Raw genomic sequence first — 23,866 nt, 5'->3', positions numbered from 1 at the left:
GTAATAGGATTAGGGTGTCCTGCCCCCTGGGACTTAAATCCTGAACCAAAAGCTAAATCCCTTAGTGTCTCTTCTAGCTGTTTGTTCCACCCCTTCTCCTGAGGATTCAGCTAGTAACTGTGAGAATCTGCACAGCCCGTTGGGAACTAATCCAGGCTCTCAGGACCATGTCACAAAACCTCTTTGTGGCTTTAAATGCAGATGTGGAAATGGCACACCTTACATATGTGACGGAGAAAACCGAGAGCCAGATGTTCCACCTAGGAAAGTGTGAATTCTTTTAATGCAGAGGCAGCTACTGACCACTCAGAAAAATCACTCAGATGAAGCATATTCATCTTTTTGCTATTCCTAARGGTGCAGAAATGCACCTAGTTGTGAGGGGGAATGCCAGGGCAATGGATGGTAGTTCTGACTCTGTAATCGAGCACAGGAAGAGGTAGGATCCAGGCAACGTAAGGGTCTGACGACATCAGCATTTTCCAAAAAAATAGGTAAAACTTTACCTGAGTCTGGGCAGGCCACCAGGGAATTAGCAACCAGGATGCTTCCTGGTGTTCTGTGCCCTGGATCAGCAGGTCCCATGTGTCTTCCCRTCATGGTGATGCATATGTTTCTTTYGAAAAGCTGATGCAGTGGGGTGAGGTGTTGCGTATGCCCAGCTTTCATTAAAGCTCGCATGCTAGGGCATATAGCAGTCTGTGTGGAGGCTTGGGGTCTGGCTCTGCTTTGTGGGTGCTCATTTAGCATTTTGTAAGCAATAAAAGACTCCCCCAAAGTATATACCTGTTGGGTTCTGCCTTTTTTTTTTAAAAAAAAAAACAAAAACGATACTACGTGAAAAAAAAGGAGGGAAGAGAGCCTGAGCACAGGGAGTCTAATCAAAGTGATCTTTCGAGGCCTCATTAACTCTCCAAAGGAGGATGCAGAGACCAGACCCCTGCTCCCTGGAATATCATGACATTTAACGGCACAAATTAACATTCATGCAGAACCACTTAGCAAATTACTTCCTAATCACCCTCCACCCCCTGCTGCTGTGACCAGAGGGGAAGGGAGAGTCAGCACCTTTGCTCTCTGGCCAGCATTATTCCTGGCAGACAGAAGTGGAGAAAGTCCTTCGCTTTGCTAAGATGTCTACAGTTCCCTCTTCCTACTGCAGAGCCCCGTCAGCTCTGCTGATCTAGACTGCAGGTGGGATGTCTGAATTTCTAACCTGAAACAAGCTGACGCAGTAGCTTGGTCTTGAAGGTCTCTGAATTCAGCCTCAGTTCACCTCAGAATTCTTGTGCTAACAGGCATGAGAAGGAACAGGTGGCATGGGAACAATCTGCCTTCACTTCTGCATCTCCATGGAGTTCCCATGCAGTAATGTTTAACCAGCATTGTGCTGTGCCTCCATTCATTAACGCTGTGGGTGTCTTCAGTGAGGTTCCAGTTGTCACTGGTCGCAGAGAAATGGGAATGGGCAACAGCAGGAAGCTTAAGCAATCTGGATGTGACTGATCACTAACTGATATTTGCCTTCTCCCTCCCCGCCACAGGACTGAATAACCATTATCTCTCTTTTCTCTCTAGTATTGGTCTCTCCAGGACTGTGGCAGAGTTCAGGGAAGGCTGGGATGAGGGAGGGAACAGGGAATATTGTTCTATAGCCAACCAAGGGCATCTATACTGGAGCGAGAAATCTTTGGTTTCTGGGCCTAAATCCAGTGAATCCAATTGTCATTTGTAATGCGCTAAAAGATAGCTAGCTCCCCAACCCCAAGGGAGCAGGCCCTTCAACCTCTAACTTTGCCGGGCCTGGGATGATGGTTCAGGTCACCCCATGGAGTCTGATGGTCTTTATGTTCTTTCTCTGAYGCTAATTTATTTGGTGTTATCTAGTCAGATTTGAAATATCGTTGTGTTTTCTGCTACAGTCCTTTTGCTCCTACTGAGCCATCTGTAACTATCTACTGCTCATGTTCTCTGCTGCAGTGCTACCGGGACTTGGCACTGGTGAGCCGAGACGGCATGAACATTGTTCTCAACAAGATCAACCAGATTCTCATGGAGAAATACTTGAAGCTGCAGGACACCTGTCGGACCCAGGTGAGGAGAGGGTCTTGTCCTCAGAATCAGAAACCTTACATGCCAACCTAGCAGAAGATGAGCAGAGGGCATTTGCTTGCTCAGGGTTGAGTATGAAAGGTTTAGGGCACCGTCAGTACCCTTGGAGTCCTTCGCTCTCATGCCAAGGACCCACATCTGGAAAGAAAACTGCAGCAGGGGAAGGTGACAGTGTCGCCTTCAGAGGCAGCTGGAGTATTGCTGGAAGTCTGATTTGCAGTGGGAGAGGTGTCGTGGGTGGGTCTGTAACAAAAGCTGCACTGATCTCTCTGTGTGTCCAGCTGGTGTGGTTGCTGCGGGAGCTGGTGAAGAGCGGGGTGCTTGGAGCGGATGGTGTCTGCATGACATTCATGAAGCAGATTGCAGGTGAGTTCTGCCATAGGCAGCAGGAGGAAGCTCTGCCCGCACCTCTGTGCGTGCGCCAGCAGGCTGGGYGCTGTCTGTGGTGTAGTAGGGTTGGCTCACAGTGTGTTACACGTGAGGTCTGAGCTGGGGCCTCCTGACTCCACGCGAAGAGTCTGGGTTGCTGTGCAGCCAGGTCCTGGCAGGCTTTCGGAGTCTCATAGTACCCAGCTGACACCAGGAAGAGCAGGTCTCACTGACAGGCACCAAGCGTGTCCCAACCTGTCTGATGAGGAAATCTCWCCAGGGAGGATGAAGCAGAGAATAAGCCTTGAAGAGTCTGTTGCTCCCAACAGCCTCTACAAGGGGTGAGTCATCAGAGGGAGCTAGGAGGCTTCTGACAAATGCCACAGCATTTCTGGAACAGCCAGGAAGTATATTGGTTCCTGTTGCTGCCAGATTCTCCCCACGTAGCACTGCACAAGAGCACCAAGATCATCTTTAATCTCAGCTCTGACCTGTGGGCTAGGCAGTGCCATGCTTACTGCTTTCCTCTGTAACTCATCAGCAAGAAGGGAGGCTGTTTCTCCCCACGTGGGGTCAGTAACTCCCCAAGGGAGCTGGGGCTCCGTTCGGTAGCCTGTAGTCTGCTTCCATGGCCATCAGTGTAAGTGCCCCACACCCGTGCGTGCACACACACTTATGCTCACGCCTTTCCGGATTCACAGGAACGGTGCCTCTTCCGTGTTCTCTATTCAGTGCTAGTGCTGGTCACTGACGTCCACGAGGAGGAATTAATGTCCTACAGTAAAACCTGACATTGTGCTTTCATTGTATGCATCTGCGACATGGGGCTGGGCAGCTCAGATTGGAAATTGCCATGTCTGCTTTTCAGCAGAGGAAGAACGGGGAGGGAGGGGACAGAGTCCTGAGCGTGAGCCAAGCTGCCCTGGCCCTGTTGTCACATTGTAAACACAGAACATTTTTAAAACCGCTGGTGAAGGCATCCCTGTGGATTATTTCCCCTTGGTTACGCTTCCCTATTCAGGGCCCCTTCTGTTCTAGAAGGGTGCTGCTGTCTCRCTACTTACCACTTTTATGATGCCTTAATTGTTATGATCCTATTGTAATGGCTTGCCAGCCATAGCAGCTTTCTGTGCTCCTGTGAGGAGTCCATCTCTGCTCCCAGTGATGTTAGCCAAAGCTTTCAGCTTCGTGCTGCAGGCCTTTGTGGAGAAGACCTGCTCCGTTTTGAGAATGGGGCCATTTGCAGACACTCCATCCCATTTTTAGGCTCGGCAGCTATGAATGTTAAACTGTTTCTCCTCTTGGATGTCTGCAGATCATGTATTTCTGCAAATGTGAGATATTGTATCATTAGAGGAAGGAGCTTGGCCAAGGTCATGTCATGGATCAGTGAGAGCAGGGACAGTACCGAGGAGTATTTTGATGCTCTGTTCTGCCCACAGCGTCATGTTGTTGTTTTCTGTATTTTCATGCTAGACTTGCTTCCTTTACTGTCCCAGACATGTTTTAAAGCACTTGGGTTTTCCTTCTTCCAGCCTCTTTTCTAACTACTGAATCTCATCCCTTTCTGGCTTCTCCGTTGCTTTCCAGAAGGGTAATTATTGATTCCGTGTTCCAGATGATTACAGTTCTTTTCCAAAAGCGCTGTTGCAGCAAAGACCCTGTTGATCTCCTTTGTAACAGAAAAAACAGTCTTGCTACACTTATGCCTAGAAATATGCTAGCTGTATATCTAGGAACAACCAAGCATACGTGGCTGGCAGAATGGGGCCAGATACAAGTACGTGCTCTAGACGGGGAGCAAATTCTTTGATTAGCTTTGCTTTACAGGGGGCATGAGGATTTAAATGGTCAGTGGTTCAGATGAATCTGACAATAGAGAAAACTGCACCTATTAATCTAACTAACTTTTCTCTCCCATATTGCTCTTTTTTTCAGGTGGGGACGTGACAGCAAAGAATATCTGGTTGGCTGAGAATGTCCTTGAGATACTGACTGAGCAAAGGTATGGCTGGTTGGAAAGTACTGGTGGAGACTGATGCAGTGTTTAGAGAGAGCAGTGGCTTGGCATGCAATGAGAGAGAGGGTGCTCTGCCTGCCTGCTCTTGAGAAAAAAGAGGTGTTACTGCTCAGGTGCAAGAGGGACAGATTTCAGGGTGGTGTATTTGTGGCCACAGGCTTAGTAGGAGTGTGTTGATGGGGTTTCCCTAAAAAAAAAAAAAAAACTTTCTGTTCCCTTACTTCATTAACAAGTGTATTTTCAGGCTGTGGCACAAAATTCTCGCTCTCAAAACCTTTTTGCTGCAATCCACAGATTTAAGTAGCTGTTTGTGGGAGGGTGTCCTGAAGTCCCGCTGTTAGCAAGCCTCCTCTGCAGAGTTTGGAAAGGAGCTGCACTTCATGTCAAATCAGATTGTCTGCCTGGACCAGTATTTTTGTCCTGTGTCCTCCTGTGCCTATTTTGTGTTGTACTGTCACATAACAGCTACACCTGGTAGGCAGTCAGAGGACCCTCTGTGACAATGAGAAGTGGTCACCTTGCGTTGCTGAGGAGCACACATGGCTCTGGACCAGCATCCTTGAAATATTTTCTTCCTGAGTTTCCCAAGCTGCGGGGGAGGTGTTCCTTTTGGAGGAGTAGGACAGAGTTAATTGCCCAAAAAGCTTCCTGTGTTTAAACAGCTCCTGCTTCATTGGGGCTGCAACTTTAATTTGTTGTGGACAGGCCATCTGGGAAGTATTGTCCTATGGGCTCAGCATTGTCCTTTGTTGGCAAAGCAGCCGCTAATTGATGATAAGCAAAATTCCTAGCTGTAACCCTCAGCTGGGCAGAGTCATTATTTTTAAATAGACTACAGTCTTTCACCAACTACTGTCTATAATAGCAGTGATTCTCCTAAAATCACTTACTGTTACTGTGGTTAACAATCAAGTTTTTAAAGCATTTATTTGGCCCTAGCTAACAACAGTCCTACCAGTGATTTTTCTCACAGAATAACTGTGCTCGTGCATGCTGCTRTGGAGTGCCATCTAGTGCCCCTGCTGTATATGTTTGCTCTAGGAAGCATGAAGGAGARCCCTTTGGAGATCTTCTGGGCTTATCTGACCTTTGATTCTATGTACTATTTGCCCAGCTCCATTCGTGCTAAACTCCACTGCTCTGTTCCCAGACACATCCAAGCCTCATCAGCTCTCTTGATTTGGTCTGCCTGTATGTGGGTGCTACTTGCTTCTGCTACTCTTAGAGCATCTTTGATGCACTGCTCATCTTGCCAAAGCACGTTACGGTTTCTGTCTTGCAACCAAATAACTGCARACAGCTGGACTGGGAGAAACAGCAGCTTCTCACTTGTGATCCAAAGCCACATCTGGCCTCAGGTCTGCAGAAGAAAGCCCAGTGCACTAAATCGCAGCTGAGCTTTGTCACTGGAGGAGAAGAGTTTGTCCGAGTGGCAGATGGAGAGGAAAGGCTCAGCCCTTGTTAAGAGGTATTGCTGGAGTGTCAGTGGTACTGTAGCAGCTGAGAAAATGTCTGAGCATGAGAAGAGCTGGGGGTGGGGAGTGAGCCCAACCTGCAGCTCTTTGCTGAGATTTATATGCTTTGATTAGGGAAGAGCCAAGGCTTTAATTAAAGCCAAGCATGTGAAGATCTGATTCCACGTTCAGAGTGTTGACTGCTTGGTTTAATTAAAAACAGCTACAAYAAAGCTGCTCCCCAAGCACCTCTCACCTTGGAGAGGGGGCAAGTCCCCCATCTCTCCTAGGCCAGATGATATTTAGCTGCTCACTGCTAATGGCTGCATGAATGTGACTCTGCCTCTGAGTGTTTTCATTTTCTATGCCTGTCAGATCAATGAATCCTGTGGCTGTGGGTAGCTTTTGACCCCCTTTGACAGCATTTTTATTTTCTGCAAAGCTCTCATTGGGAAAAGGGGGAGATGCTGACCTGACAGCCCACCGGGATCCTGGCCTTAATTATTTCCACATCCTCCCTAGATGTAACCTCTGCACAGTGCCGTGTGCTGCCAGGCCAAACCACCCAGCCAGCTAATTAATCTGCTAGCATCTAGCTAGATGCAGTGTGGAGAGCTGGGGAAAGCAAACACTCGTCACATCTTCCCAGGCTCCCTCCAGTGATTTAGGGCAGCTGACTCATTTGCCACTGGGCTGTTGTCTCTTCAGGTGGCAGTGGCAGTACAGCTGCTGCACACCGCAGTGGCCCTTGTGTGGGGTTCTGATTTACAGCTTGCTGAGCTAAGAGAGGCTGTGGGTTATCAATCACACTAAMGGCACTGAGCAGGCCTGGCCTGTTCCCAGCACTCAGCGCAAAAAAAACCCAAGCTGACTGGGTTCTTTTTAGGGACTGAGAATATTTACTGTTGTGCGTAGATAAGGGAGATAAGTGGCACACCCGGCAACCAGGGTGCTATCAGGAAAGCTGCCATGCAGAGCAGGAGCACCTTCCTCTGCGGCAGGTGAGCATAGGTAGGAGCAYGAGACCAGCTACGGAGCAACTGAGGGAAATGCTTTGGTAATCTGCAGTGGACCCTGCTGCTCCAGGGGAATGGGGGCCAAAGCACCAATCTGTGYTCAGGAACCAAAGCCAGTTGGCTGAAAAATACCACATCTGCCTCTAGAAGGCCAGCCCCAAGTGGAGAGACCCTGCACTGCTCGGAGCGCTGACCAGCTCAGCAAGCTGCGTTGCCCTCGGTGGCAGTGCCTGCACCACCTAGAATCAAAGCCGGYAGACATTCGTGCAGGAGGAGGGACATGCTGGGTCCCCTAGCCCCCTCCTTCCCTGAGGTGGGACAGAGCCCTGCAGTATCCACTGCAGTGTCTCTCCTGACACAGCTTCCAGACTGTCTCTACATGGCTACATTTGACTCTCACAAATCTCCCTAGTATTCAGTCTCCTCTCAAGCACATCTGTTTCTCCCTAGTTCTTTCCATTTCCCTCCCTTTTGGCATTTCCAGCTTCCTGATATTCTTGACTGCGCTTTTCCTTCTGCCCTGCATGCTGTTGCCTTGTCAGGGCAGGGGCAGCTCTTCATCTCCCCCCAGCACTGAGGATTTCCCCRGTGCTGTGGAAATCAATGATTTTCTGCTGTGTCGTATGTCTTGGACATATGATGGGTGTGTGCGAGGCACCTGCTTTGCGAGCTATTGAGCAAGGCAGGCTGCGTGGAGCTGCTTCCCAGGCCCACATGGAGCTGCTGCTCGAAWGCTGCCACATCTCATTAACAGCTGCCGTGTGTGACCTGCTGCTCAGGATGCCACCGACGTCTGCTAGATTAATCCTCTTGGCAATGGCTGAGTGGCAGCAACAGAGCATGAAAATACCTCTCGCACGGGTGCGTCTGAGAGCATTTTGGGCCTGACCGTATGTGAAAGATTCTCTTTAGCTTAGCTTGTCCTGTTGCAGTGTCTTGCTCAGCGCTGTTCCGGCTGAGGGAACTGGTAAAGAGGCTCTTGTGACGCTCAGYGCTGGTGTCGAGGCCAAGTCTATTCGTGCAACAGCTGCTCCCTGCACTYGCTTTGGACACGTTATTGCTTGCAGTTGCAAATACCTTAGATTGTTGCCACAGTGAACATCTCTGTGACCCTGGAAATCCACCCAGCACTTCACGTGAGCGTGTCTGCCACCTCACTAGAAATCTTGGGGTGCAAGAACCCYGATGGTAGCCTGTCCACAGAGGAGAAAGAGGTGGAACAAAACATAGCAGGCAGCTGATAGAGTAAAATGTGAAGGGGGGAATGGCCTCCAGATGAAGAGTCTCCAGAATGGAGCATGAACAACGGGTTCGGAGTCCCTGCCGTTGCTCACTTTGTGTCCCTGTCTCTGTGCCTCAGTTTCTTCTGGCCTAGACCTCCATGGTTATATCACTTTTTACTGTGATTCTCTTAGGGAGGTGGCTGAAAATGGTTTTGTTTTGTTTTGTTTTTGCTTCCTTTGCAGAGAATGGGTACTGAAAAGCAGTATCCTAATAGCCATGACTGTGTACACGTATCTGCGGCTCATTGTGGACCATCATGGCACATCTCAGCTCCAAGTGCTTCGTCAAAAGGAGGTGGATTTCTGCATCTCCCTTCTCCGAGAACGGGTAAGCAAATCTGGGGATGGCTGAGGGAAAAAGACGCTGCTTTCTAGGTAGCCTGTACCTGTGCATGTGATGACACTGCCTGCGTTCATCTTGCAGTATTTGTAAGAAAAGCTGCTAGTGAGAGACTTGCTGGTTTCTCTAAGTCGCTGCTCAGCTCGCACCATGCAGGCAGTAGTGACTTGTTCTCAGTCCAGGTTGTGAATGGCTGGTGTAAAATGGTTCAAAAGCTTCATACTGGCAAAGGGAAGAAAACTGTTTTGACTGGGCTGTCTCCTTTTGGTCTATTTCTTTTATTCAGGCCACAACTTTTGAAGCTATTACCTTTCCTGCCAGCAGTTGTGGTGCCTCAGTGCTTGTTGTGGCCAACACTGTGCTGGCCCACAGCTTCAAGAATATCAATTCCTCCTGCAGTTGGTGTCTTTGTCAGGCTGGAGGAGAACATGATAGCAGTTCTAGGCTGCTGTTCAGCCATCCCTGGTAGTAAAAGCCACCAAAACCAGGTCTAGGCAGGCATCCTTGGCTTCACTGCKCTAGCCCCACAGCCCACGATGGCTCTGTAGCAGATGCGGGCAGTGCTGCTCCCTGTCCAGCAGTCTAAGTGCTGCACACTCTCCCCTTCTTGCTGGGTAAGAAGGACCGAATGTCAAGTCCCAGCTCCAGAGACTGGCTGCAGTCCTGTAAGGAAAATGTCAGATTTATGATCTGATTGTTTGCTTTACAAGGGAGAGAACATTTTAAAATAGCCGCTGACCTTCCCGCCTGTCACCCCGCCTCTTAGAACCTGCAAGCTTCAAAAGAGGGGCAGGCTGCCAGGGGCAGGAGTTTAGATATTGTGCAAAGAGTGAATCATCTGGAGCCGGCTGTAAGGTTGAAGGACTGACTGTTCCTCCCTTCCACCCCATCCCCCTAGTGCCTTCTCCCTTCCCCCTACTCCAGAGCAGGTAAACAGTAAATGAGATTTTTCCTCTCCTTTCCCGAGTTCATGGACTGCTTCATGATTGGCCGGGACCTGGTGAGGCTCCTGCAAAACGTTGCCAGGATACCTGAGTTCGAGCAGCTCTGGAAGGACATCATCCACAACCCACAGGTCCTCAGCACGCAGTTCACAGGTAGGTGAGGCTGGAGAGGAAAGGGCGGCCAGCTCCCGTCCTGCCGTGCGTATACTCGGGGCGCCGCCTGTGTTGGGGTCCCCCAGCCACAGACGAGCCTTGTGCGCAGGCATGCCATCACACAGGGCACAGGAGTCTGCACCACTGCACGTCCGTCCTTGATGCAAGCAGCATCGATGACTGTCTGCTCATGCCAGGGTCAGAGGGAGATGTGAAGTAAAAATTCAGTACTGCAGCTGCTGTTTTGATCATGTATGCCCAGTCTAGCCCCAAGAATCAGGGCCATTCTGAAAGCAGAGAGACTCCATTGTAGTCCTACCAAGGCAAAACAAATTGGGTGTGTGGGTTCTTTTCAGATCCTCTCTTAGAGGAGAGGAGGCAGACAGCTATAATTATACCATGTGATCCCACCTCCATCAGCATTGAAGCCCACATGTCTGCTTCCAGAGCCTTTGTCATCACTAACTTGAAGGAGATGCCTCAAAATGGAACTTTTTGCAGCCTGCAGGGAGCTTAGGAATTGGGGGAGGGATGAGACCAGTCTCCCATGATCAAATTGGGTGCTTGGCAGCTTTTATCATTGCTTAAATGCTGCAGAGGCCTTGTTGGCTTCTGGGCTTTAAACTATCCTGAAAAACAGATACATCAGGCAACTGTAATGACGTATCATGAGAATACAGCTGGGCCGCAACAGGGGTTATGGAATTCTATGGCTTGTTCTGGACTTAACGCTTCCATAATTGAGATTAATTTTTAATTACCTGATTTATAAGTTGAGTTGAAGTTGGAGCCCAAAAATGTAAACTGTCCGAGTTCTCCATACTCCCTAGAAAAGAGCTCTAGGAGATTGTGTAATTCTAAAGTAGAAAGACTGGAAGCTGCAGTAATTGACACTTTCTAAATGGGATTTTATTTCTCCCTGTAGCCTCACACACTTGGTGTGCAGTAACACTTAGCTATGGAGATCTCTGCACAAATCTGGGTTGAAATAGACTTGACTGAGAGAGTGATATATTTATAATTTTTATTGGTATGAATTATTCACTTCTCTAGGGGCTGTCATGCCATTATCTGTCCTCATCAATTCTAATGAGCCTTTGGAAGCAGGGATTTAGAGTGTCCTCCCTCCTCACAAAYGTCTGCCCTCCTCTCAGGGGCTGTGTTAAAGTCATTTTAAAGATCTCAGATTATGCTCAGGGAAACTCACAACACATCATTTGATTAAATGCTTGTTAAGGTCTCTGGCTTCTTCTCCATCTTCAGAACCTCTCCTGTCATTGCTGGCCTCTGCTGAGACTTGCCAGCTGAAGGGCTGCAGGGACTGAATTCCCCAGGAAGATCTGGGAATCCGTTGGCATGTGAGGCTTATGAAGGCATTTTGTCCTACAACCAAGGAAGGCTCAGGTTTCCAGGGTCAGCCCTGTCTCTTCCCCCAGCTCTGAATTCACTAGAAGCTCTTCTAAGCTTTGTCTGGATCTTCACAGTTGAGTGCTGAGCTTTCACATTCATGCTTAGTGTGTCCTGAGCACCTAGCAAATGTCCCTCTGGTTTCACTTACTTCCCACATCAGTAGGGGAAGCCAGTCAGGGCTATTCTATGTTTTGTTACCAGTTTTAGCCAGAGTAACCCAACAAAATGTTAGCTAAGTTGAGGCTAGCATCCAGCTTTCCTCTTCTGTTGGGCATCACAAGTAGCAAGCGGTCTGTGGTGTTGCCCAGTGATTCATAAAGGTGAGAGGACATCTGGGTAGCGTGTGTACATATGCAAGTGTGATTTCACTGCAGTTTCAGCTGCAGAGTGCTGGAACAGGTGATGTTAATATGTGTCCCCATGGGACACCCCAGCACACACAGCTCTGCAGATCTCTGCAAAGAGAGGCAGTCTGTGTCCGATAGTTTAGAAGGAGCAATGTTGAGGTTTGTCATCCTTCTGTGTCCCACAGAGCTAGCTCTGGGGGCTGGAGGGGAGCACTCCAACCAAAAGTTGATCTGTCCAGGGGAGCCCTTGCTAGCACTTGCTCTTATGGAGCCTGCAAAGTCTCCTCCCTGAAATCATTTCCCCTGCAGTTGGCCTTTTTCATAAGACTTATTCTTTGCCCTCCTGCCTGCTGTTGAGAGCCTGTAATAACGGCTCTGCGAGGTGGCTGTTATCTCTAGCAGCTGCCAGTCCACGTGCTCTCAGGTTTGTATGGCTCTGTAACCACTGACCTAAGTCAGCCTTGTTGAGCTGCACACTCCTGCAACCAAGGCCAGAGCCCAGCAGCACTGGCGGGGGGGAGCAGAAACTGCAGCAGTAGGAGAGCAGAGGGGGACTCTTGGGCACAGGACCTGTCCTTCCCTTTGGACAGCTCCACTGCACTGGGAGCTTTTAACAAGCAGGGTGTTTTTGTGGCTCTTTCGCTGATGTGCAGTGTGCTCCACCCTCTCTGAGCTCCACAGGAGCTGGCATCTGTTCTTTCTGCTTTGAAGCTTCCCTCCTCCAGCTGTCCCCCAGGTGTGACCCTCTGGGTGTGTGACATAACAGGAACTTCTAAATGGCGAGAGAGCAAAGCACACCTTGTGCCTGCAGTGTCCCCGGTGCCTGCCTGTCTGCGTCAGAGCTGACTGCCCTGTAAATCCTTCAGCTCTTGTCAAGCAGCAGCAAAGCTTCTCTGCTCAGGTCATAAATTCCTCCTCTTCCAGCCATTTGTGATTGAGAGCAGCTTTTGCAACCTCCACTTCTCCTTTTCATTTTCCCTTCCCTATGTACACGTGCACACGTACAGTTTTAGTTTTGTCTGATATTCCTCTTCTCAATTGGGTGCTTTCACTCCAGGGGAGAGATTGAAGCTAAATGCTGGTAGAGCCCAGAATGTGTCCTGTTTATACGGGTCTGGTCTTCTAGAGCCCAGCCTGAGTGGTCCGTSTGAAACCCTTGTCTGCAGTGGGGCAAGGGGATTCACTGTAGCAGAGACAAGTCTAAGATCATCTTTGTGCCCCCTCGTGAATGGATGAGAGATGGGAAACGTGCTGAGTTGGTTACAGCTGGTGTCCAGACTTTCTCATTTCTCCTTCAGATCTTGTCACTGCCRTGCTGTGTAACCTCCCGATGTTTCTCTGGGCTCTCCTCCCTGGCATCCTTCGTGTGCTTATTACTGATCACTGATAAAACTTTCTATGGGTAGGAGATGCTCTAGGAGACATTTTTCAGGCAAAATCTTGATCGCTTTCCAATATCTGTAGCCTTGGGGCAAGGCAGCTTAATGCTCCAAACCAGACAAAGAAACTAAACTTGCTGAGGTTGTTGGTGAATTCCTGCCTGGATCCTGTTTGGTGCTGTGTCTCCCACGGGCCTGATGGGGCTGGGCGAGCACAGAGCTCTGTCTGTCTGCCTCTTCCTAGGTGTCCTGCAGCTCCTTCAGTCAAGGACTTCTCGCAAATTCCTGGCCTGTCGCCTCACTCCTGACATGGAAACCAAGCTCCTCTTCATGACCTCACGGGTAACTGCCTCGTGCTCTCTTGGTGTCCTGTGCCCACACAGGGGGAAGAGGGCACTTGTCTCTGACTGGTCTGTCGTGCCCTTGTCTTGTTCCCACGATGGCACTCAGCATGGTGAGGGGGGCAGAGCACTCACACCCACTGCTGCTGTCATTCAGCTGAGGTTTGCTATGGAGTTCTGTGATGGAAAATGCTGTAAGCAGCTAAACACCCCTGTCTGGGAGAAGAGCAGACCAACGGGCAGAGGGTAGCATGTTTTACTTGTACAAATAATCTCTGCTCCTGGCATATAATGGCAACAAGAGAGAGAAGGGCTGCCCAGCGAAAGCTGATGTAGATGGTCCCAGGACATCCCTGSTATTCATTAAAAGACACAAAATGGCTTTGCAGGGGAATATTGCTCCTGGCTGGCTGTTTTCCAAGGCAAGCGCTGTTTCTAAAGGGCTGCGATGTGGTTGGTTATCAGAGCTCCGACAACAGCAGCAGTATTCAGGAGAGGCCAAGAACTGCACAGTAACAACACCAGGGTTAACTGTTATCTGTGTTCAAACACCAGGCAGAGCCCACTCCCCCCTCGCTCTGTCTCCTTCCCAGTGACTTGCTGAAGGTGGTTGCGGGGGTTGTGCTGTGCACCACGTGGGCGCAGTGCAGGCGGCATGGGCGGGTGGTCCCGTTTGCCCTGCTGGAGACAGGCCCTCCGTGAGAACAGTGCACAATGGCCTTTTTGGTTCCTTGGTTTCTCTGAAGATGCTGCCAACAAGAGGCTGATGGGGAGCAAGGCACAAACCAGAGACTGCCAAAAAGAGGCAACTTTAGGGTGGCAGATGCTGGTTCTAACAGCCTTTCCGAAGCTTCCCTGTRTCAAATCAGATGCTTCTGTGCCTTGAGCAGAACCTCTGTCTTTTCGTTTTCCTGCAGGTCCGATTTGGCCAGCAGAAGCGGTACCAGGACTGGTTTCAGCGACAGTACCTGTCCACCCCCGACAGCCAGTCCCTGCGCTGTGACCTCATACGCTACATCTGTGGTGTGGTACACCCCTCCAACGAGGTGCTCAGCTCTGACATCCTCCCGCGCTGGGCCATCATTGGGTGGCTGCTCACCACCTGYACGGTGAGTCGTGATAGGCAGAGGTACCCTCAGCAGCTTGTGCTGCCTGATGGCTCAGGAAGCAACCYTGTAATGAGTGTCTAGTTCCAACAAGTGAATAGCCGTTACTCTGTAGTTCCCAAACTCAGGCCAAGTCTAAGAGGGAGTCACATAATTGCCTGGGAGATGTTCCCTTGCAGGGGAGTGGGTAACCTGCTGGTGCTAAAAGTTGCCAAGGAGCCTGGAATTAAGTATTTGTTGGCTAGGCTGAAGAATTGCAGAGCAGTGGTTAGGRCATCGGTCTTTGTTCTGTGCTTTGAATTTTAGTCCTGGCTCTGCTGCACATTGAATCCTTTGGGATCTGCTTTTCCAGCGTAAACCTCACTTTCTCGCTTCCAAGTACTGTCCTGCATTTTTTTTTGTTTTGTTTTGTTTTATGTTTGTGGTCTGCATACAAGTCTTGAGGCCTCTCCTGTCCAAGTGAGGTGCAAGAGCATGTGCAATAAGAGGCTTCATTACAGCCTTGYTCTCACATCCACTGCCCCCTCCCAGCTGGTCATTCCTTATCCCACCCAGTGCTGCAGTCCACAGTAGTTATCAAACAGAACAGAGCAGAAGCTGGAGAGGAAATGACTGTTCATGTGCCCCTGCAAGCATAACAGATAATGGCAAGTGATATGCAGGGTTTGATTATAACCAGTTCAGAGCTGTAGTCAGGCCCTGCTTTGCAGAACACATGGCTTATGTCTCCCAGGCTTAGGGCTGCCTTGGCCTCTGCTGCTGTACATATTGCCTGGCTACTTTCAAAGCAGGCAGGTTTACCCTAGAATTTCCCTCCATATTTGAAAATTCACCCCTGCTCAGCAGCAGCAGGTACCCATGAGATTGGTTGCCAGCTCTGCACTGCCCTGGTGATGGGAAGAGCATCACATGTGTCCATCCATTCTCTCCTCCGTCGCAGCTGCCAGCTGGGCTTTCTCTGTCCCATAAAAAGACAGTATCAGGATCCAGTATGTTGGGCATGTACAAGCGAACAATACTCAGATCTGTACTCAATAATTTAAATTATTTTTTTTTCTTCTCTAGTCCAACGTTGCTGCTTCAAATGCCAAACTTGCTCTATTCTATGATTGGCTCTTCTTCAACCCTGAGAAGGACAGCATCATGAATATAGGTACTCCATGGGGAGCCTTTCCCTGAATGAGCAGGAGTCAAAAGACAGGGTTAATGGCTTCCAGAGCTGGTAGARATAGTGGGATCTGATGGGGAAGCTGAATACGTTGTCTCCAAAGAGCATCTGTTCCTGCCCTGCGCTCCTTCTGGCAGTTGCAAGCTGGCAGGAGAGCTGTTTTGATGAAAACCACAGTTAAAAGTGGCTCCACCACTGAGGTAGCAGCAAGCATCTTCTTTGAGGTTGACCCCAGAGCATTCCCTTCCTGCGGACATGCAGGGTTGTGTGCTCCCATCGCAGGGCTTGGGGCTCATGAAAGAGGACTGATACAGCTGAGGTCATTACTAGTAGCTCCTACCTGCAGGAAGCCTGGCTCTGGCCATTGCTGGAAGCCTAAGTGTTATTTGAGAGTGAGGGGAGTTAGATGAGGGCAGGGTGTATAGGAGCCAAAGGGGGTTCTTTCCAGTGCTTCAGAGGAAGAAGGCTGGGTCTGCAGGAGCAGAGGGGGTGCAGGAGGTGCAGGTGTGTCTGATGTGTTTAGCATGGTGCTCCTTGCTCTTTCTCTTCTAGAGCCTGCCATTCTTGTGATGCATCACTCCATGAAGCCTCACCCTGCCATCACCGCCACATTGCTGGATTTCATGTGCCGGGTGAGCTATCCCTTGCTCTCCAGAGAATTCCTTACATTGCCAAACTGGTTGCATGATTGAGGTGGAGGGATGAAGGCTGTGAAAGCAATTACTGGGGTTCACATGGTCCCTCTTGTCATCGGTGGGACTGAGAAACCCCTCAACAGGGTCGGCAGAGGACACTGTAGAGGAAAAAAGCCAAGCAGGCCATTTTCCAGGAGGTGCTCCCTTAAGGCCTGCAGCCAGAGCCTTCAGCCACACTCTCTGAGCACTCTCATCACTGGTGCTCTAGTGCTTTGGTGAGGGTTGATTTCTTTCCCTCTATGCCCCGTAGCAGTCATCAGGCTACATAGCCTGTTCCCTGCAGGCTGTACCTTGTTTTGTGCTAGCTGGTCGTGAAGGCACCGATAACATACGCTCAGGCAAGACAGATGTCTTTGCGCTAAAAGTCTCTGGTGAGTAAAGGCAAGTTGCTGCTCCATCCCACAGCAAGGGAACTATGTAAATCCCTGGGGACAGTGATATTTGAACACAAAAATAGTGTCACCTCATTACTCATTCTTTAGAGCAAGAAAAATGTTTTCCCTCCTCCCCCCCTTTTTTTTCCACCTTCTTCAGTGCATCATCTGATCTGTTCTGCCTTGAGCCTATTGATTGCAAAATAGTCTGCAGAATAGCTCACTATCTCCCAGCAGCCTGAGACAGCCCTTTAAAACTCCCTTTACCTGGGCTGAATTGAGGAGGGATTTTCCCTTCATTGCTCTGCCAAGAGCATAGTCAGGCACACTGCTACAAGCACCTGTCTAAACTCTTTGCCTCTTAAACCCAGACACCAAAGATTTTGATGATCTTGCTTGGTACCTTGATAAATCCAGGGCCATTTCTAGAGATCTGAACATTGGGCCCATGTGTCATTCATTAATGGGAATGCCACTGTGGGAACATGTATGAGACTTCCCAGCTCTGCAAATAAATCCTTCCAGAATTATGAGCATTAGTAGGAAARGGGCTTTTGAATTGTTCCCTTTAGTACCTAATGAAATGCTTGGTCTTCATCCAATTTCATCCCCTGAGGGTAAACAGAATCTCATTGCAACAGTCCCTGCTTGGGGACGAGTCAGACTCATCTCCCTTTCAAAGGAAGGCCTTCCTAGGGCAGAGATCATGGGGAGCAGGGTTGGTTGTACCCCTCAGTCCTCAAAGCAGTGGTGCCAAGAGTTGCCGATTCCAGTAATTTGGTCTCAAGGAGGGCTGATGGAGTTCCTGGAAGCGGGGTCTTTTCATAGCATGAGTTTTGGAAGTGCTGTGAGTTGCATTACTTTACTCCCTCAGACACAGCACGCTTTCTGTCCCAGGACTGTGTGAGTCCAAAAGCTGCTGCTGGCTTCTTCTGGCAGAGGAAATGAGTGTAAGGTTCATGGGATGACCCAGATTCCAGGGAGGAGCTGTTTTAGTCCCTCCAAAAGCAAAAGGCTATATGTGGACAGAGCTGAAGGGTGGGAAGCAGAGGAGAACGTTTTAAGATGCCCATCTCTTATTTCCCCTMCATTCCCTTTGAGACACAGTGGGGCAAGGTGCTGGAGGAGTCTATTTCCATTTCCAGAGTCCTCTTAAATAACAACACAACTGTGCAAGAAGCCCCAGCAGTTCCTGCAGCAATCACTGCTGTTTGGAACATGGCCCTGGCAAGTCCTTGGGCCTGTCACAGCTCACTAAGTAGCGTCATCTTGTTTTTCTAGTCTTTGAGAAATGTTGTGGGCTAGTTCTGGGGAGCAAGGAAGTCAGAGGCATGGGCTATCCCCCTTCTGTCAGCATCCCCTCAAGATGCTGCACTCAGAGAGCTCTTCTGCTGCTCTTCTTGGTCAAGCACAGCTGGGGTGTGATACTCAAGTCAAGGGTGACCAGAGATTAGCAGACTGATGGCTTTAGCTAGCCCTGCCTATGTCCAAGAACACTACTGGCTGACACAGGCTCAAAGGTGGACAGAAGGATTTGGTAATGTCACACTAACTTGATCTTTCCTTCTTTTTCAGATTATTCCCAATTTCTACCCTCCACTGGAAGCTCATGTCCGGCAAGGAGTGTTCAATTCTCTCACCCACATTGTGGAGAAGCGAGTCCTTGCGTAAGACAGCCCTAAATTTTACTGCATTTTTACAACTGCTGTGCACCAGGCTTCCTGGGGACCAGTCTCACTAGCCTAGCAAAAATGAGCTCCAGACTCTGGAAGAGCTACAGAGGGCATTTATATTATTTATGAACATAAGTATGTTCTTACTTAAGACACAGCCGTGTATTTATGGTCCTGAGGCTTGTCATGAGAGCTGTTTCTTGAACCAAGAGGAAGGGTAGGATAAATAAACTACAGCTACTCCACATAAATAGGAATGTCCCCAAACCTTTCTGGTCACCAAGCTGTGAGCTGAACGAAGCAACCTTGTTCATGGTGCTTCAGCCCTGCAGACAACTCCTGCATCAGCGAAGTTCCCCTCTCCTGGTGAGGCCTCTTCTCCTCTTCCCATGAGCCTTTTGGTGCCACAGGTCTCACTGGTGACAAAGTGAAGGAACTCCAGTTGATCTGCAGGAAGGGAGATGGGAACTCATAACTTGTAGACCATAATGCAAAACAAAGTCTTTGCTTAACTGAGGAAATTTCCTTGCTATGTGCCGGGAAAAACCTATGCTGGGCCCCAAACTGAGTCTTTTCCGGCCCATTGCATAATAGGAAGTGTTTGTGGCTTGCCCTTCTTGGCAGTGAGAGGGCAGGTTTGGGACAAGAGGCTTTGTGGAGCCAGCATACCTTTTAGGCTGGCAGGGAAAAGCCAGATGAATGAGGCTGTAGAAATGGGAGAATGGCCTTTGGGGACTGCCAGAAGTGGAGAAAGGGAGGGCTTGTAAAGACTGTGCACTAGCTGGAGGGTCTTGTAGGTCATGCTTTGAGTTTCCAGCTCTTTAGGGAAGATGCTACTACTGAGGAGCAGAGCTGGTTGGTCCAAGCAGAGCAATGCATCCCAGCTGTTTCTCATCCCTTTCCCCCCCACAACAGACATCTGGCCCCTCTCTTCGACAACCCCAAGTTGGACAAAGAGCTCCGTGCCATGCTGAGGGAGAAATTCCCGGAGTTCTGCAGTTCACCCTCACCCCCCATCGAAGGTAGGAGTGGGGCAGGCGGCAAAGGGAGACTGCTACAGATGCTGTTTTCACAAAGACAAGGGCTTTCCCTGGCTCTCCCAAAGCATTGGTTGCTGTTCAGAGAGTGGCTGGGATTCTAGCAGGAGAGAGGAGAGCTCTTTGCTGTGAGAGTGCTGTGCTCAAAGGCATTGAACAAAACAAAAGGTTCAGTAGGGTGCCTGTCTGTGCCAGGGAGCATATGTGCTTGTAGTAAGTTGTCCGTATTTACCTGGTAACCACAGTGTTGGATCTCTACAGTATCACAAGCTCCAGGTCTGGAAGGTCTTGAAGTCCAGCTTTAGGCACTTGATAGGAAATAGCCTGGTTTCCAAAGGTCCTGAGCACCAGCAGGGAAAAACACTGCCTCCCGCAGGGGTTCTGTCTCCTCCCTGTTGGGTGTGCCATGAGATCTTTTGTCTCGGCATCCCTGACTGGCTCCTGGTGCCCACAGTTTCTGCTCCTTTGGTGCAGTGAATAGAAGCTACCCAAAGAGCCTGGCTAGGCTGCCAGCACTTCTGCGAGGAGGAAGGCATCAGCTGCTACCTTGCTGTCCCCATGTGCCGCCTTATGTTCTGCTGGTGTGAAAGCACAAACTCTGCAGTGTGTGCTGGATTCTCCCCACTTGCACCAATGCTTTCCTGTGTGCTTTTGAGGCATGAGCTCTGTCTGGCATCACTAGAAAAAGCAAGAGTGTAGGATCAGAGGATGTTCTACAATCCCCTGTGCAAACAAAGGGAGTTCACTGCATGCTAAAAAATCTGGATGCTTGAATTTATGTGGTTGTGATCTCCCTTCACCTCAACCCTGCAGTACACTAAAGATGCAAACTACGTATTTCCCTCTGTGCTCCACAGGGGCTACTTACCCTTTCTTCTCCGTAGACTAATTGATTAACATAATGAGATTAAACAAAGAGCTAGCATTTCTAACCTGTATTTAACCATAAAGTGCTGCTGATTTGTCAGCCTTGCTGAAGGACTGTGCCTGTTTTTCTCATTGCATCAGCTGGTCCAGCAGAAGCCACCCATCTCTCCAACAAACCTTACGTCTTCAACCCTGTCTGACAGAGCTGACAAAGGTGATGCTCTGCTCAAGGCCTCAGGCTGGTGTGGGTGAGGGGTGAAACAGGAAGGATGATGGCAGCTCAGACCTTTGCCACTGCCCTGACAAACTTTGCACCAAATGGGGATGATTAAATAGAGTAGCTGTAAGTGCCATTCCCCAGCATGATTTTCAGAGTTCCTCACTTGCCAAGACTCTCTTCCTCTTTGCAGAGCACTTTGTTTCCTCGCTGGAGCCTGATTATCAGTAGATGCAACTTGTAGGTAGAGCCTGTCCTGCCCCAAGGCTGTGCCAGGAGCCATCGTAACCTCACTCCTGCTCTTACTCCTTTGCGTTCATTCTTGCAGTCAAAATTGAGGAGCCTGTTTCCATGGAAATGGACAATCACATGTCTGACAAGGATGACAGTTGCTATGACAATGCAGAAGCCGCATTTAGTGATGATGAAGAGGACTTGAACAGCAAAGGTGAGAGATCCAGTCAGCAGGGCACTAATGCTCTGAAGTACTTCTGTCTTGATGTAGTGTAAATTAGCTGCCTTTTGCCTTTGTGCAAGCCATTGTTTCACTCCTGGCTCATGGGCCCCTTCCTTTCCGTGATGAAGGATCCTCAGAGATCCTCAGCTGTAAGCACAATTAATTCTCTTAAAGCCCCTTTCTCACAAGCAGCAAGAATTAACTGCAGTCTGGGCAGACCCTGTTGTTGAGACCCAAACTTCTTTCTGCAAGAGAGGGTACTCACTCAAATGCTCTACGGTTTTCCCAGGCTTCTGACCCCAATAGACAGACTGTGGAGCTGATACAGTGACCTGGGCTCAATGGGAAAGGCCTCTTTGGCCTTTTCTCCTTGGCTGGTTGTTCCCTAGAGCTTAGTACCTTCAAACATGGCACTTTCTCCACTCTTGGGTCTTCGCTAACTGTCTGGCTTGTCTCAGAGCCCTGATGCACTGGGGTTGAGAATCCCTGTGACAGATGCGGACTGGATGGTTTATTTGGGAACAGGGTGTCTCTGTTCTCGGGCAGCTGCTAATGAGGCTCAGGCCTCTTAATTGCTAAGGCATGCGGTTTTCATTATGCGCACAGGAGGCCTCCACGAGTCCACATCTAAGCCACCAGGCTGACATGACTGCTGCACAGGGCCAGAATCCCCTCTGCTAGCTCTCTGGAGCCAGAGGCATCTCAAACTGTTCCTGGCCTTGGTGGAAGGACTATTGTGGGCTTCCTGCCACGCTGGATGGGTTAACCCTGTGGTGGGGAGGGGCCGTGAGCCCAGGATGGGGTAGAGGAGTATGACGCTGTATACTGTAGCACTGTCTTAAATAGTCCCATCAGTGCCCTACTGGCTGCTCAGCTTGCTTGGGGCCCCCAAAAGGGGCACAGTCTCAACAGTCATGTGCAGAGGAGGAGAGGACTCTTGTAAAGGAGATCAGCCACTTGTCCAATCCTGTAATCACAGCTCCCTTGCTGGTGCTTCTGCACTGGCTGTAGCACTTCTGGATTCCACATTTTTTTGTGACCTGGAAGGAGTCTGAAGGACAGGAGTGCAGAAAAGCAGCTGGAGTATCTCAGTCCTGGAGTCCTGAACATTTTCCTGCCTCTGGTGTAGGGAGACTTGTGAGCTCTAGCTATGCTGAGCATCTTGAAGGGCAGACAGAGCATCAGTTTTTGGACTGAACTGAACTGAACTGGAACCACAGCTCTGGACATCATCTGCATTTGGATCCAGGCCTGCCTTCCAGGGCATTGTGACCTGGACACATCTCCAAATGTTGAAGGGAAGATCTGAGACTGGATCCCGTAGCAGGGGCGTGCTGCTTGCCTGAGGTTGTGGCTGCCCCAGCAGCCCCATGTGACTCCTGCTAGGACAGAGATTGCCTGTAATACTTCCTAGATGTAGCTGCTTGGGAAAATAGTGGAAAACTATTCCACTGTTGCTTTCTTTGTTGTAGGGAAGAAGAGGGAGTTCAGGTTTCATCCGATCAAAGAAACCATTGTGGAGGAGCCTGTTGATATCACACCGTTCCTGGACCAACTGGATGAGTCACTGAAGGACAAAGTCCTGCAGCTGCAGAAGGGAAGGTTGGTGTTGTTTGATAATGTTACATTTCATGCTGGTCTCTTCAGGGCAGCCGCACACAAAACCTTTCAGTACTGTCAGGAAATGCTCTTTGCTCCAAGGGTTATTCTCTCAAAGTTTATGGCATCTGTGGTCTGTCTGTCTTTAACATGGACAGCCTCTGTGGGAGTCCTTTGGGGCTACTGCTTCTTGGGTGTTTCAGTATCTCTTTGCGTGGATTCCCCAGGGGTGGAGATGTCCCTGTTCCTGGTGTCTGCAGATTCTCTCTCTGGTCTTCCCCAACTCCACTCTTGATTTTACAGCAACCTTGGATTTTAACTCAATCTAAAGCAGGTTAAAAAGCTCTTGCTTTTCAGGCCTTGGCATAGTAGGCTGATTTAATTTATATCTTTATGGCTTTAAGTGCATTTAATCTTATACTTTTAGTCATTTAATTTGTTTGTCTTGCTGCAGTCTGCCTCAGGCATTTATGTAAGTAGGTGCTGCAGCAATGCAGTCTATTCTTTCAGGGCTGTGTCTCTGCAGTGTGCACTTAAGGGCCTTGCCTTCCTCTAGTCATGGCACCAGCGCAAAGCGGGGCTTCTCTCACTCTCAGGTCCTGGGGACTCCCAAGCATAGCGAGCTCAGCACAAAGCCCCCTTGTCCCTACTGTCCATATCTTCCTTTGTAACTTGTATTTCCTCTTGTTTTTGTGCTCCAGCGATACGGAAGCTCAGTGTGAGGTCATGCAGGAAATCGTGGATCAAGTCCTGGAGGTAACTGCACAGACTTGGGAGCAGTGCTACTGTGTAACCATGAAACCAGAGCAGCTGGAGTGGTGCGGGCCAGCCAACTCTGAGCTTGCACAGCTCTTCTCAGAGAGGTGACAAGGCAGTGATTAAACTAGGGCACAGAAGGCTGAGGAAACTCAAAACATAAGTGAGTTCAAAATGGTACCAGACAGCTCCATCTGTGGTTATTAAACACAGATGTTAATGTCACCTCCACCTCAGGATAGCTCAAACTGCTAACTACCAGAAGGGTTTAGCAGGAGAAGATCACACACCCCCCGCCTAAATATCCCCAGTAGTTGCTGCCAGAAGCAGGATACTGCGGGAGGTGTTCTCATGGTTTGACCTAGCATGGCTGCTGTAATGCCTGCGAAGCTCTCTGCAGGTACTGTGCAGCSAGGACTTTCCCTTACTTTTGACACAGGACATTGTGCTCAGGAGAGCACAGGGTTTGCTGTAGCAAACCCTGCCCAGTGGAGGAGTTGTCGGTGTTATCCAGCAGCTAAGCATTTGAAGGGAGGCAACATCCCCTCCCTCTAATCGGCTCCCTTTGGAGTCAAGTGGCCTCTTAGCGTGTGAGGGCTGCTTCTCTCCATGGGAACACTGAGAAAGGGGTGTAAATCCTCATTACCAAGTGCTCTTGGTCTCTGCTATCCCTTATGCAGAGGGAGAGCTGAGCTCAGTGGATTACTAGCTATTAGAGGAAAAGTGCATCACAGTGGTTTTAAGTGTTT

General features: G+C 49.5%; 1 protein-coding gene across 1 annotated transcript in view; it reads left to right on the top strand.

The window, feature by feature from the left end:
* INTS3 (integrator complex subunit 3) overlaps positions 1-23,866 on the top strand; it is a 48,564-nt gene that overhangs the window by 10,128 nt on the left and 14,570 nt on the right. Inside the window, exons 4-17 of the mRNA XM_085315382.1 lie at positions 1,981-2,094; positions 2,394-2,478; positions 4,420-4,486; positions 8,438-8,582; positions 9,562-9,691; positions 13,072-13,169; positions 14,086-14,277; positions 15,340-15,427; positions 15,995-16,074; positions 18,087-18,178; positions 19,100-19,206; positions 20,634-20,753; positions 22,235-22,364; positions 23,063-23,117. Coding sequence (XP_085171508.1) covers positions 1,981-2,094; positions 2,394-2,478; positions 4,420-4,486; positions 8,438-8,582; positions 9,562-9,691; positions 13,072-13,169; positions 14,086-14,277; positions 15,340-15,427; positions 15,995-16,074; positions 18,087-18,178; positions 19,100-19,206; positions 20,634-20,753; positions 22,235-22,364; positions 23,063-23,117 — 1,503 coding nt within the window. The remainder of the gene's footprint in view (positions 1-1,980; positions 2,095-2,393; positions 2,479-4,419; positions 4,487-8,437; positions 8,583-9,561; positions 9,692-13,071; positions 13,170-14,085; positions 14,278-15,339; positions 15,428-15,994; positions 16,075-18,086; positions 18,179-19,099; positions 19,207-20,633; positions 20,754-22,234; positions 22,365-23,062; positions 23,118-23,866) is intronic.

This window comes from Rhea americana, unplaced genomic scaffold (genome assembly GCF_003343005.1).
Source record: "Rhea americana isolate MKP2758 unplaced genomic scaffold, rheAme1 scaffold_429, whole genome shotgun sequence".
Lineage (NCBI taxonomy): Eukaryota > Metazoa > Chordata > Aves > Rheiformes > Rheidae > Rhea > Rhea americana.
This window is presented reverse-complemented; position numbering and strand designations above follow the sequence as displayed.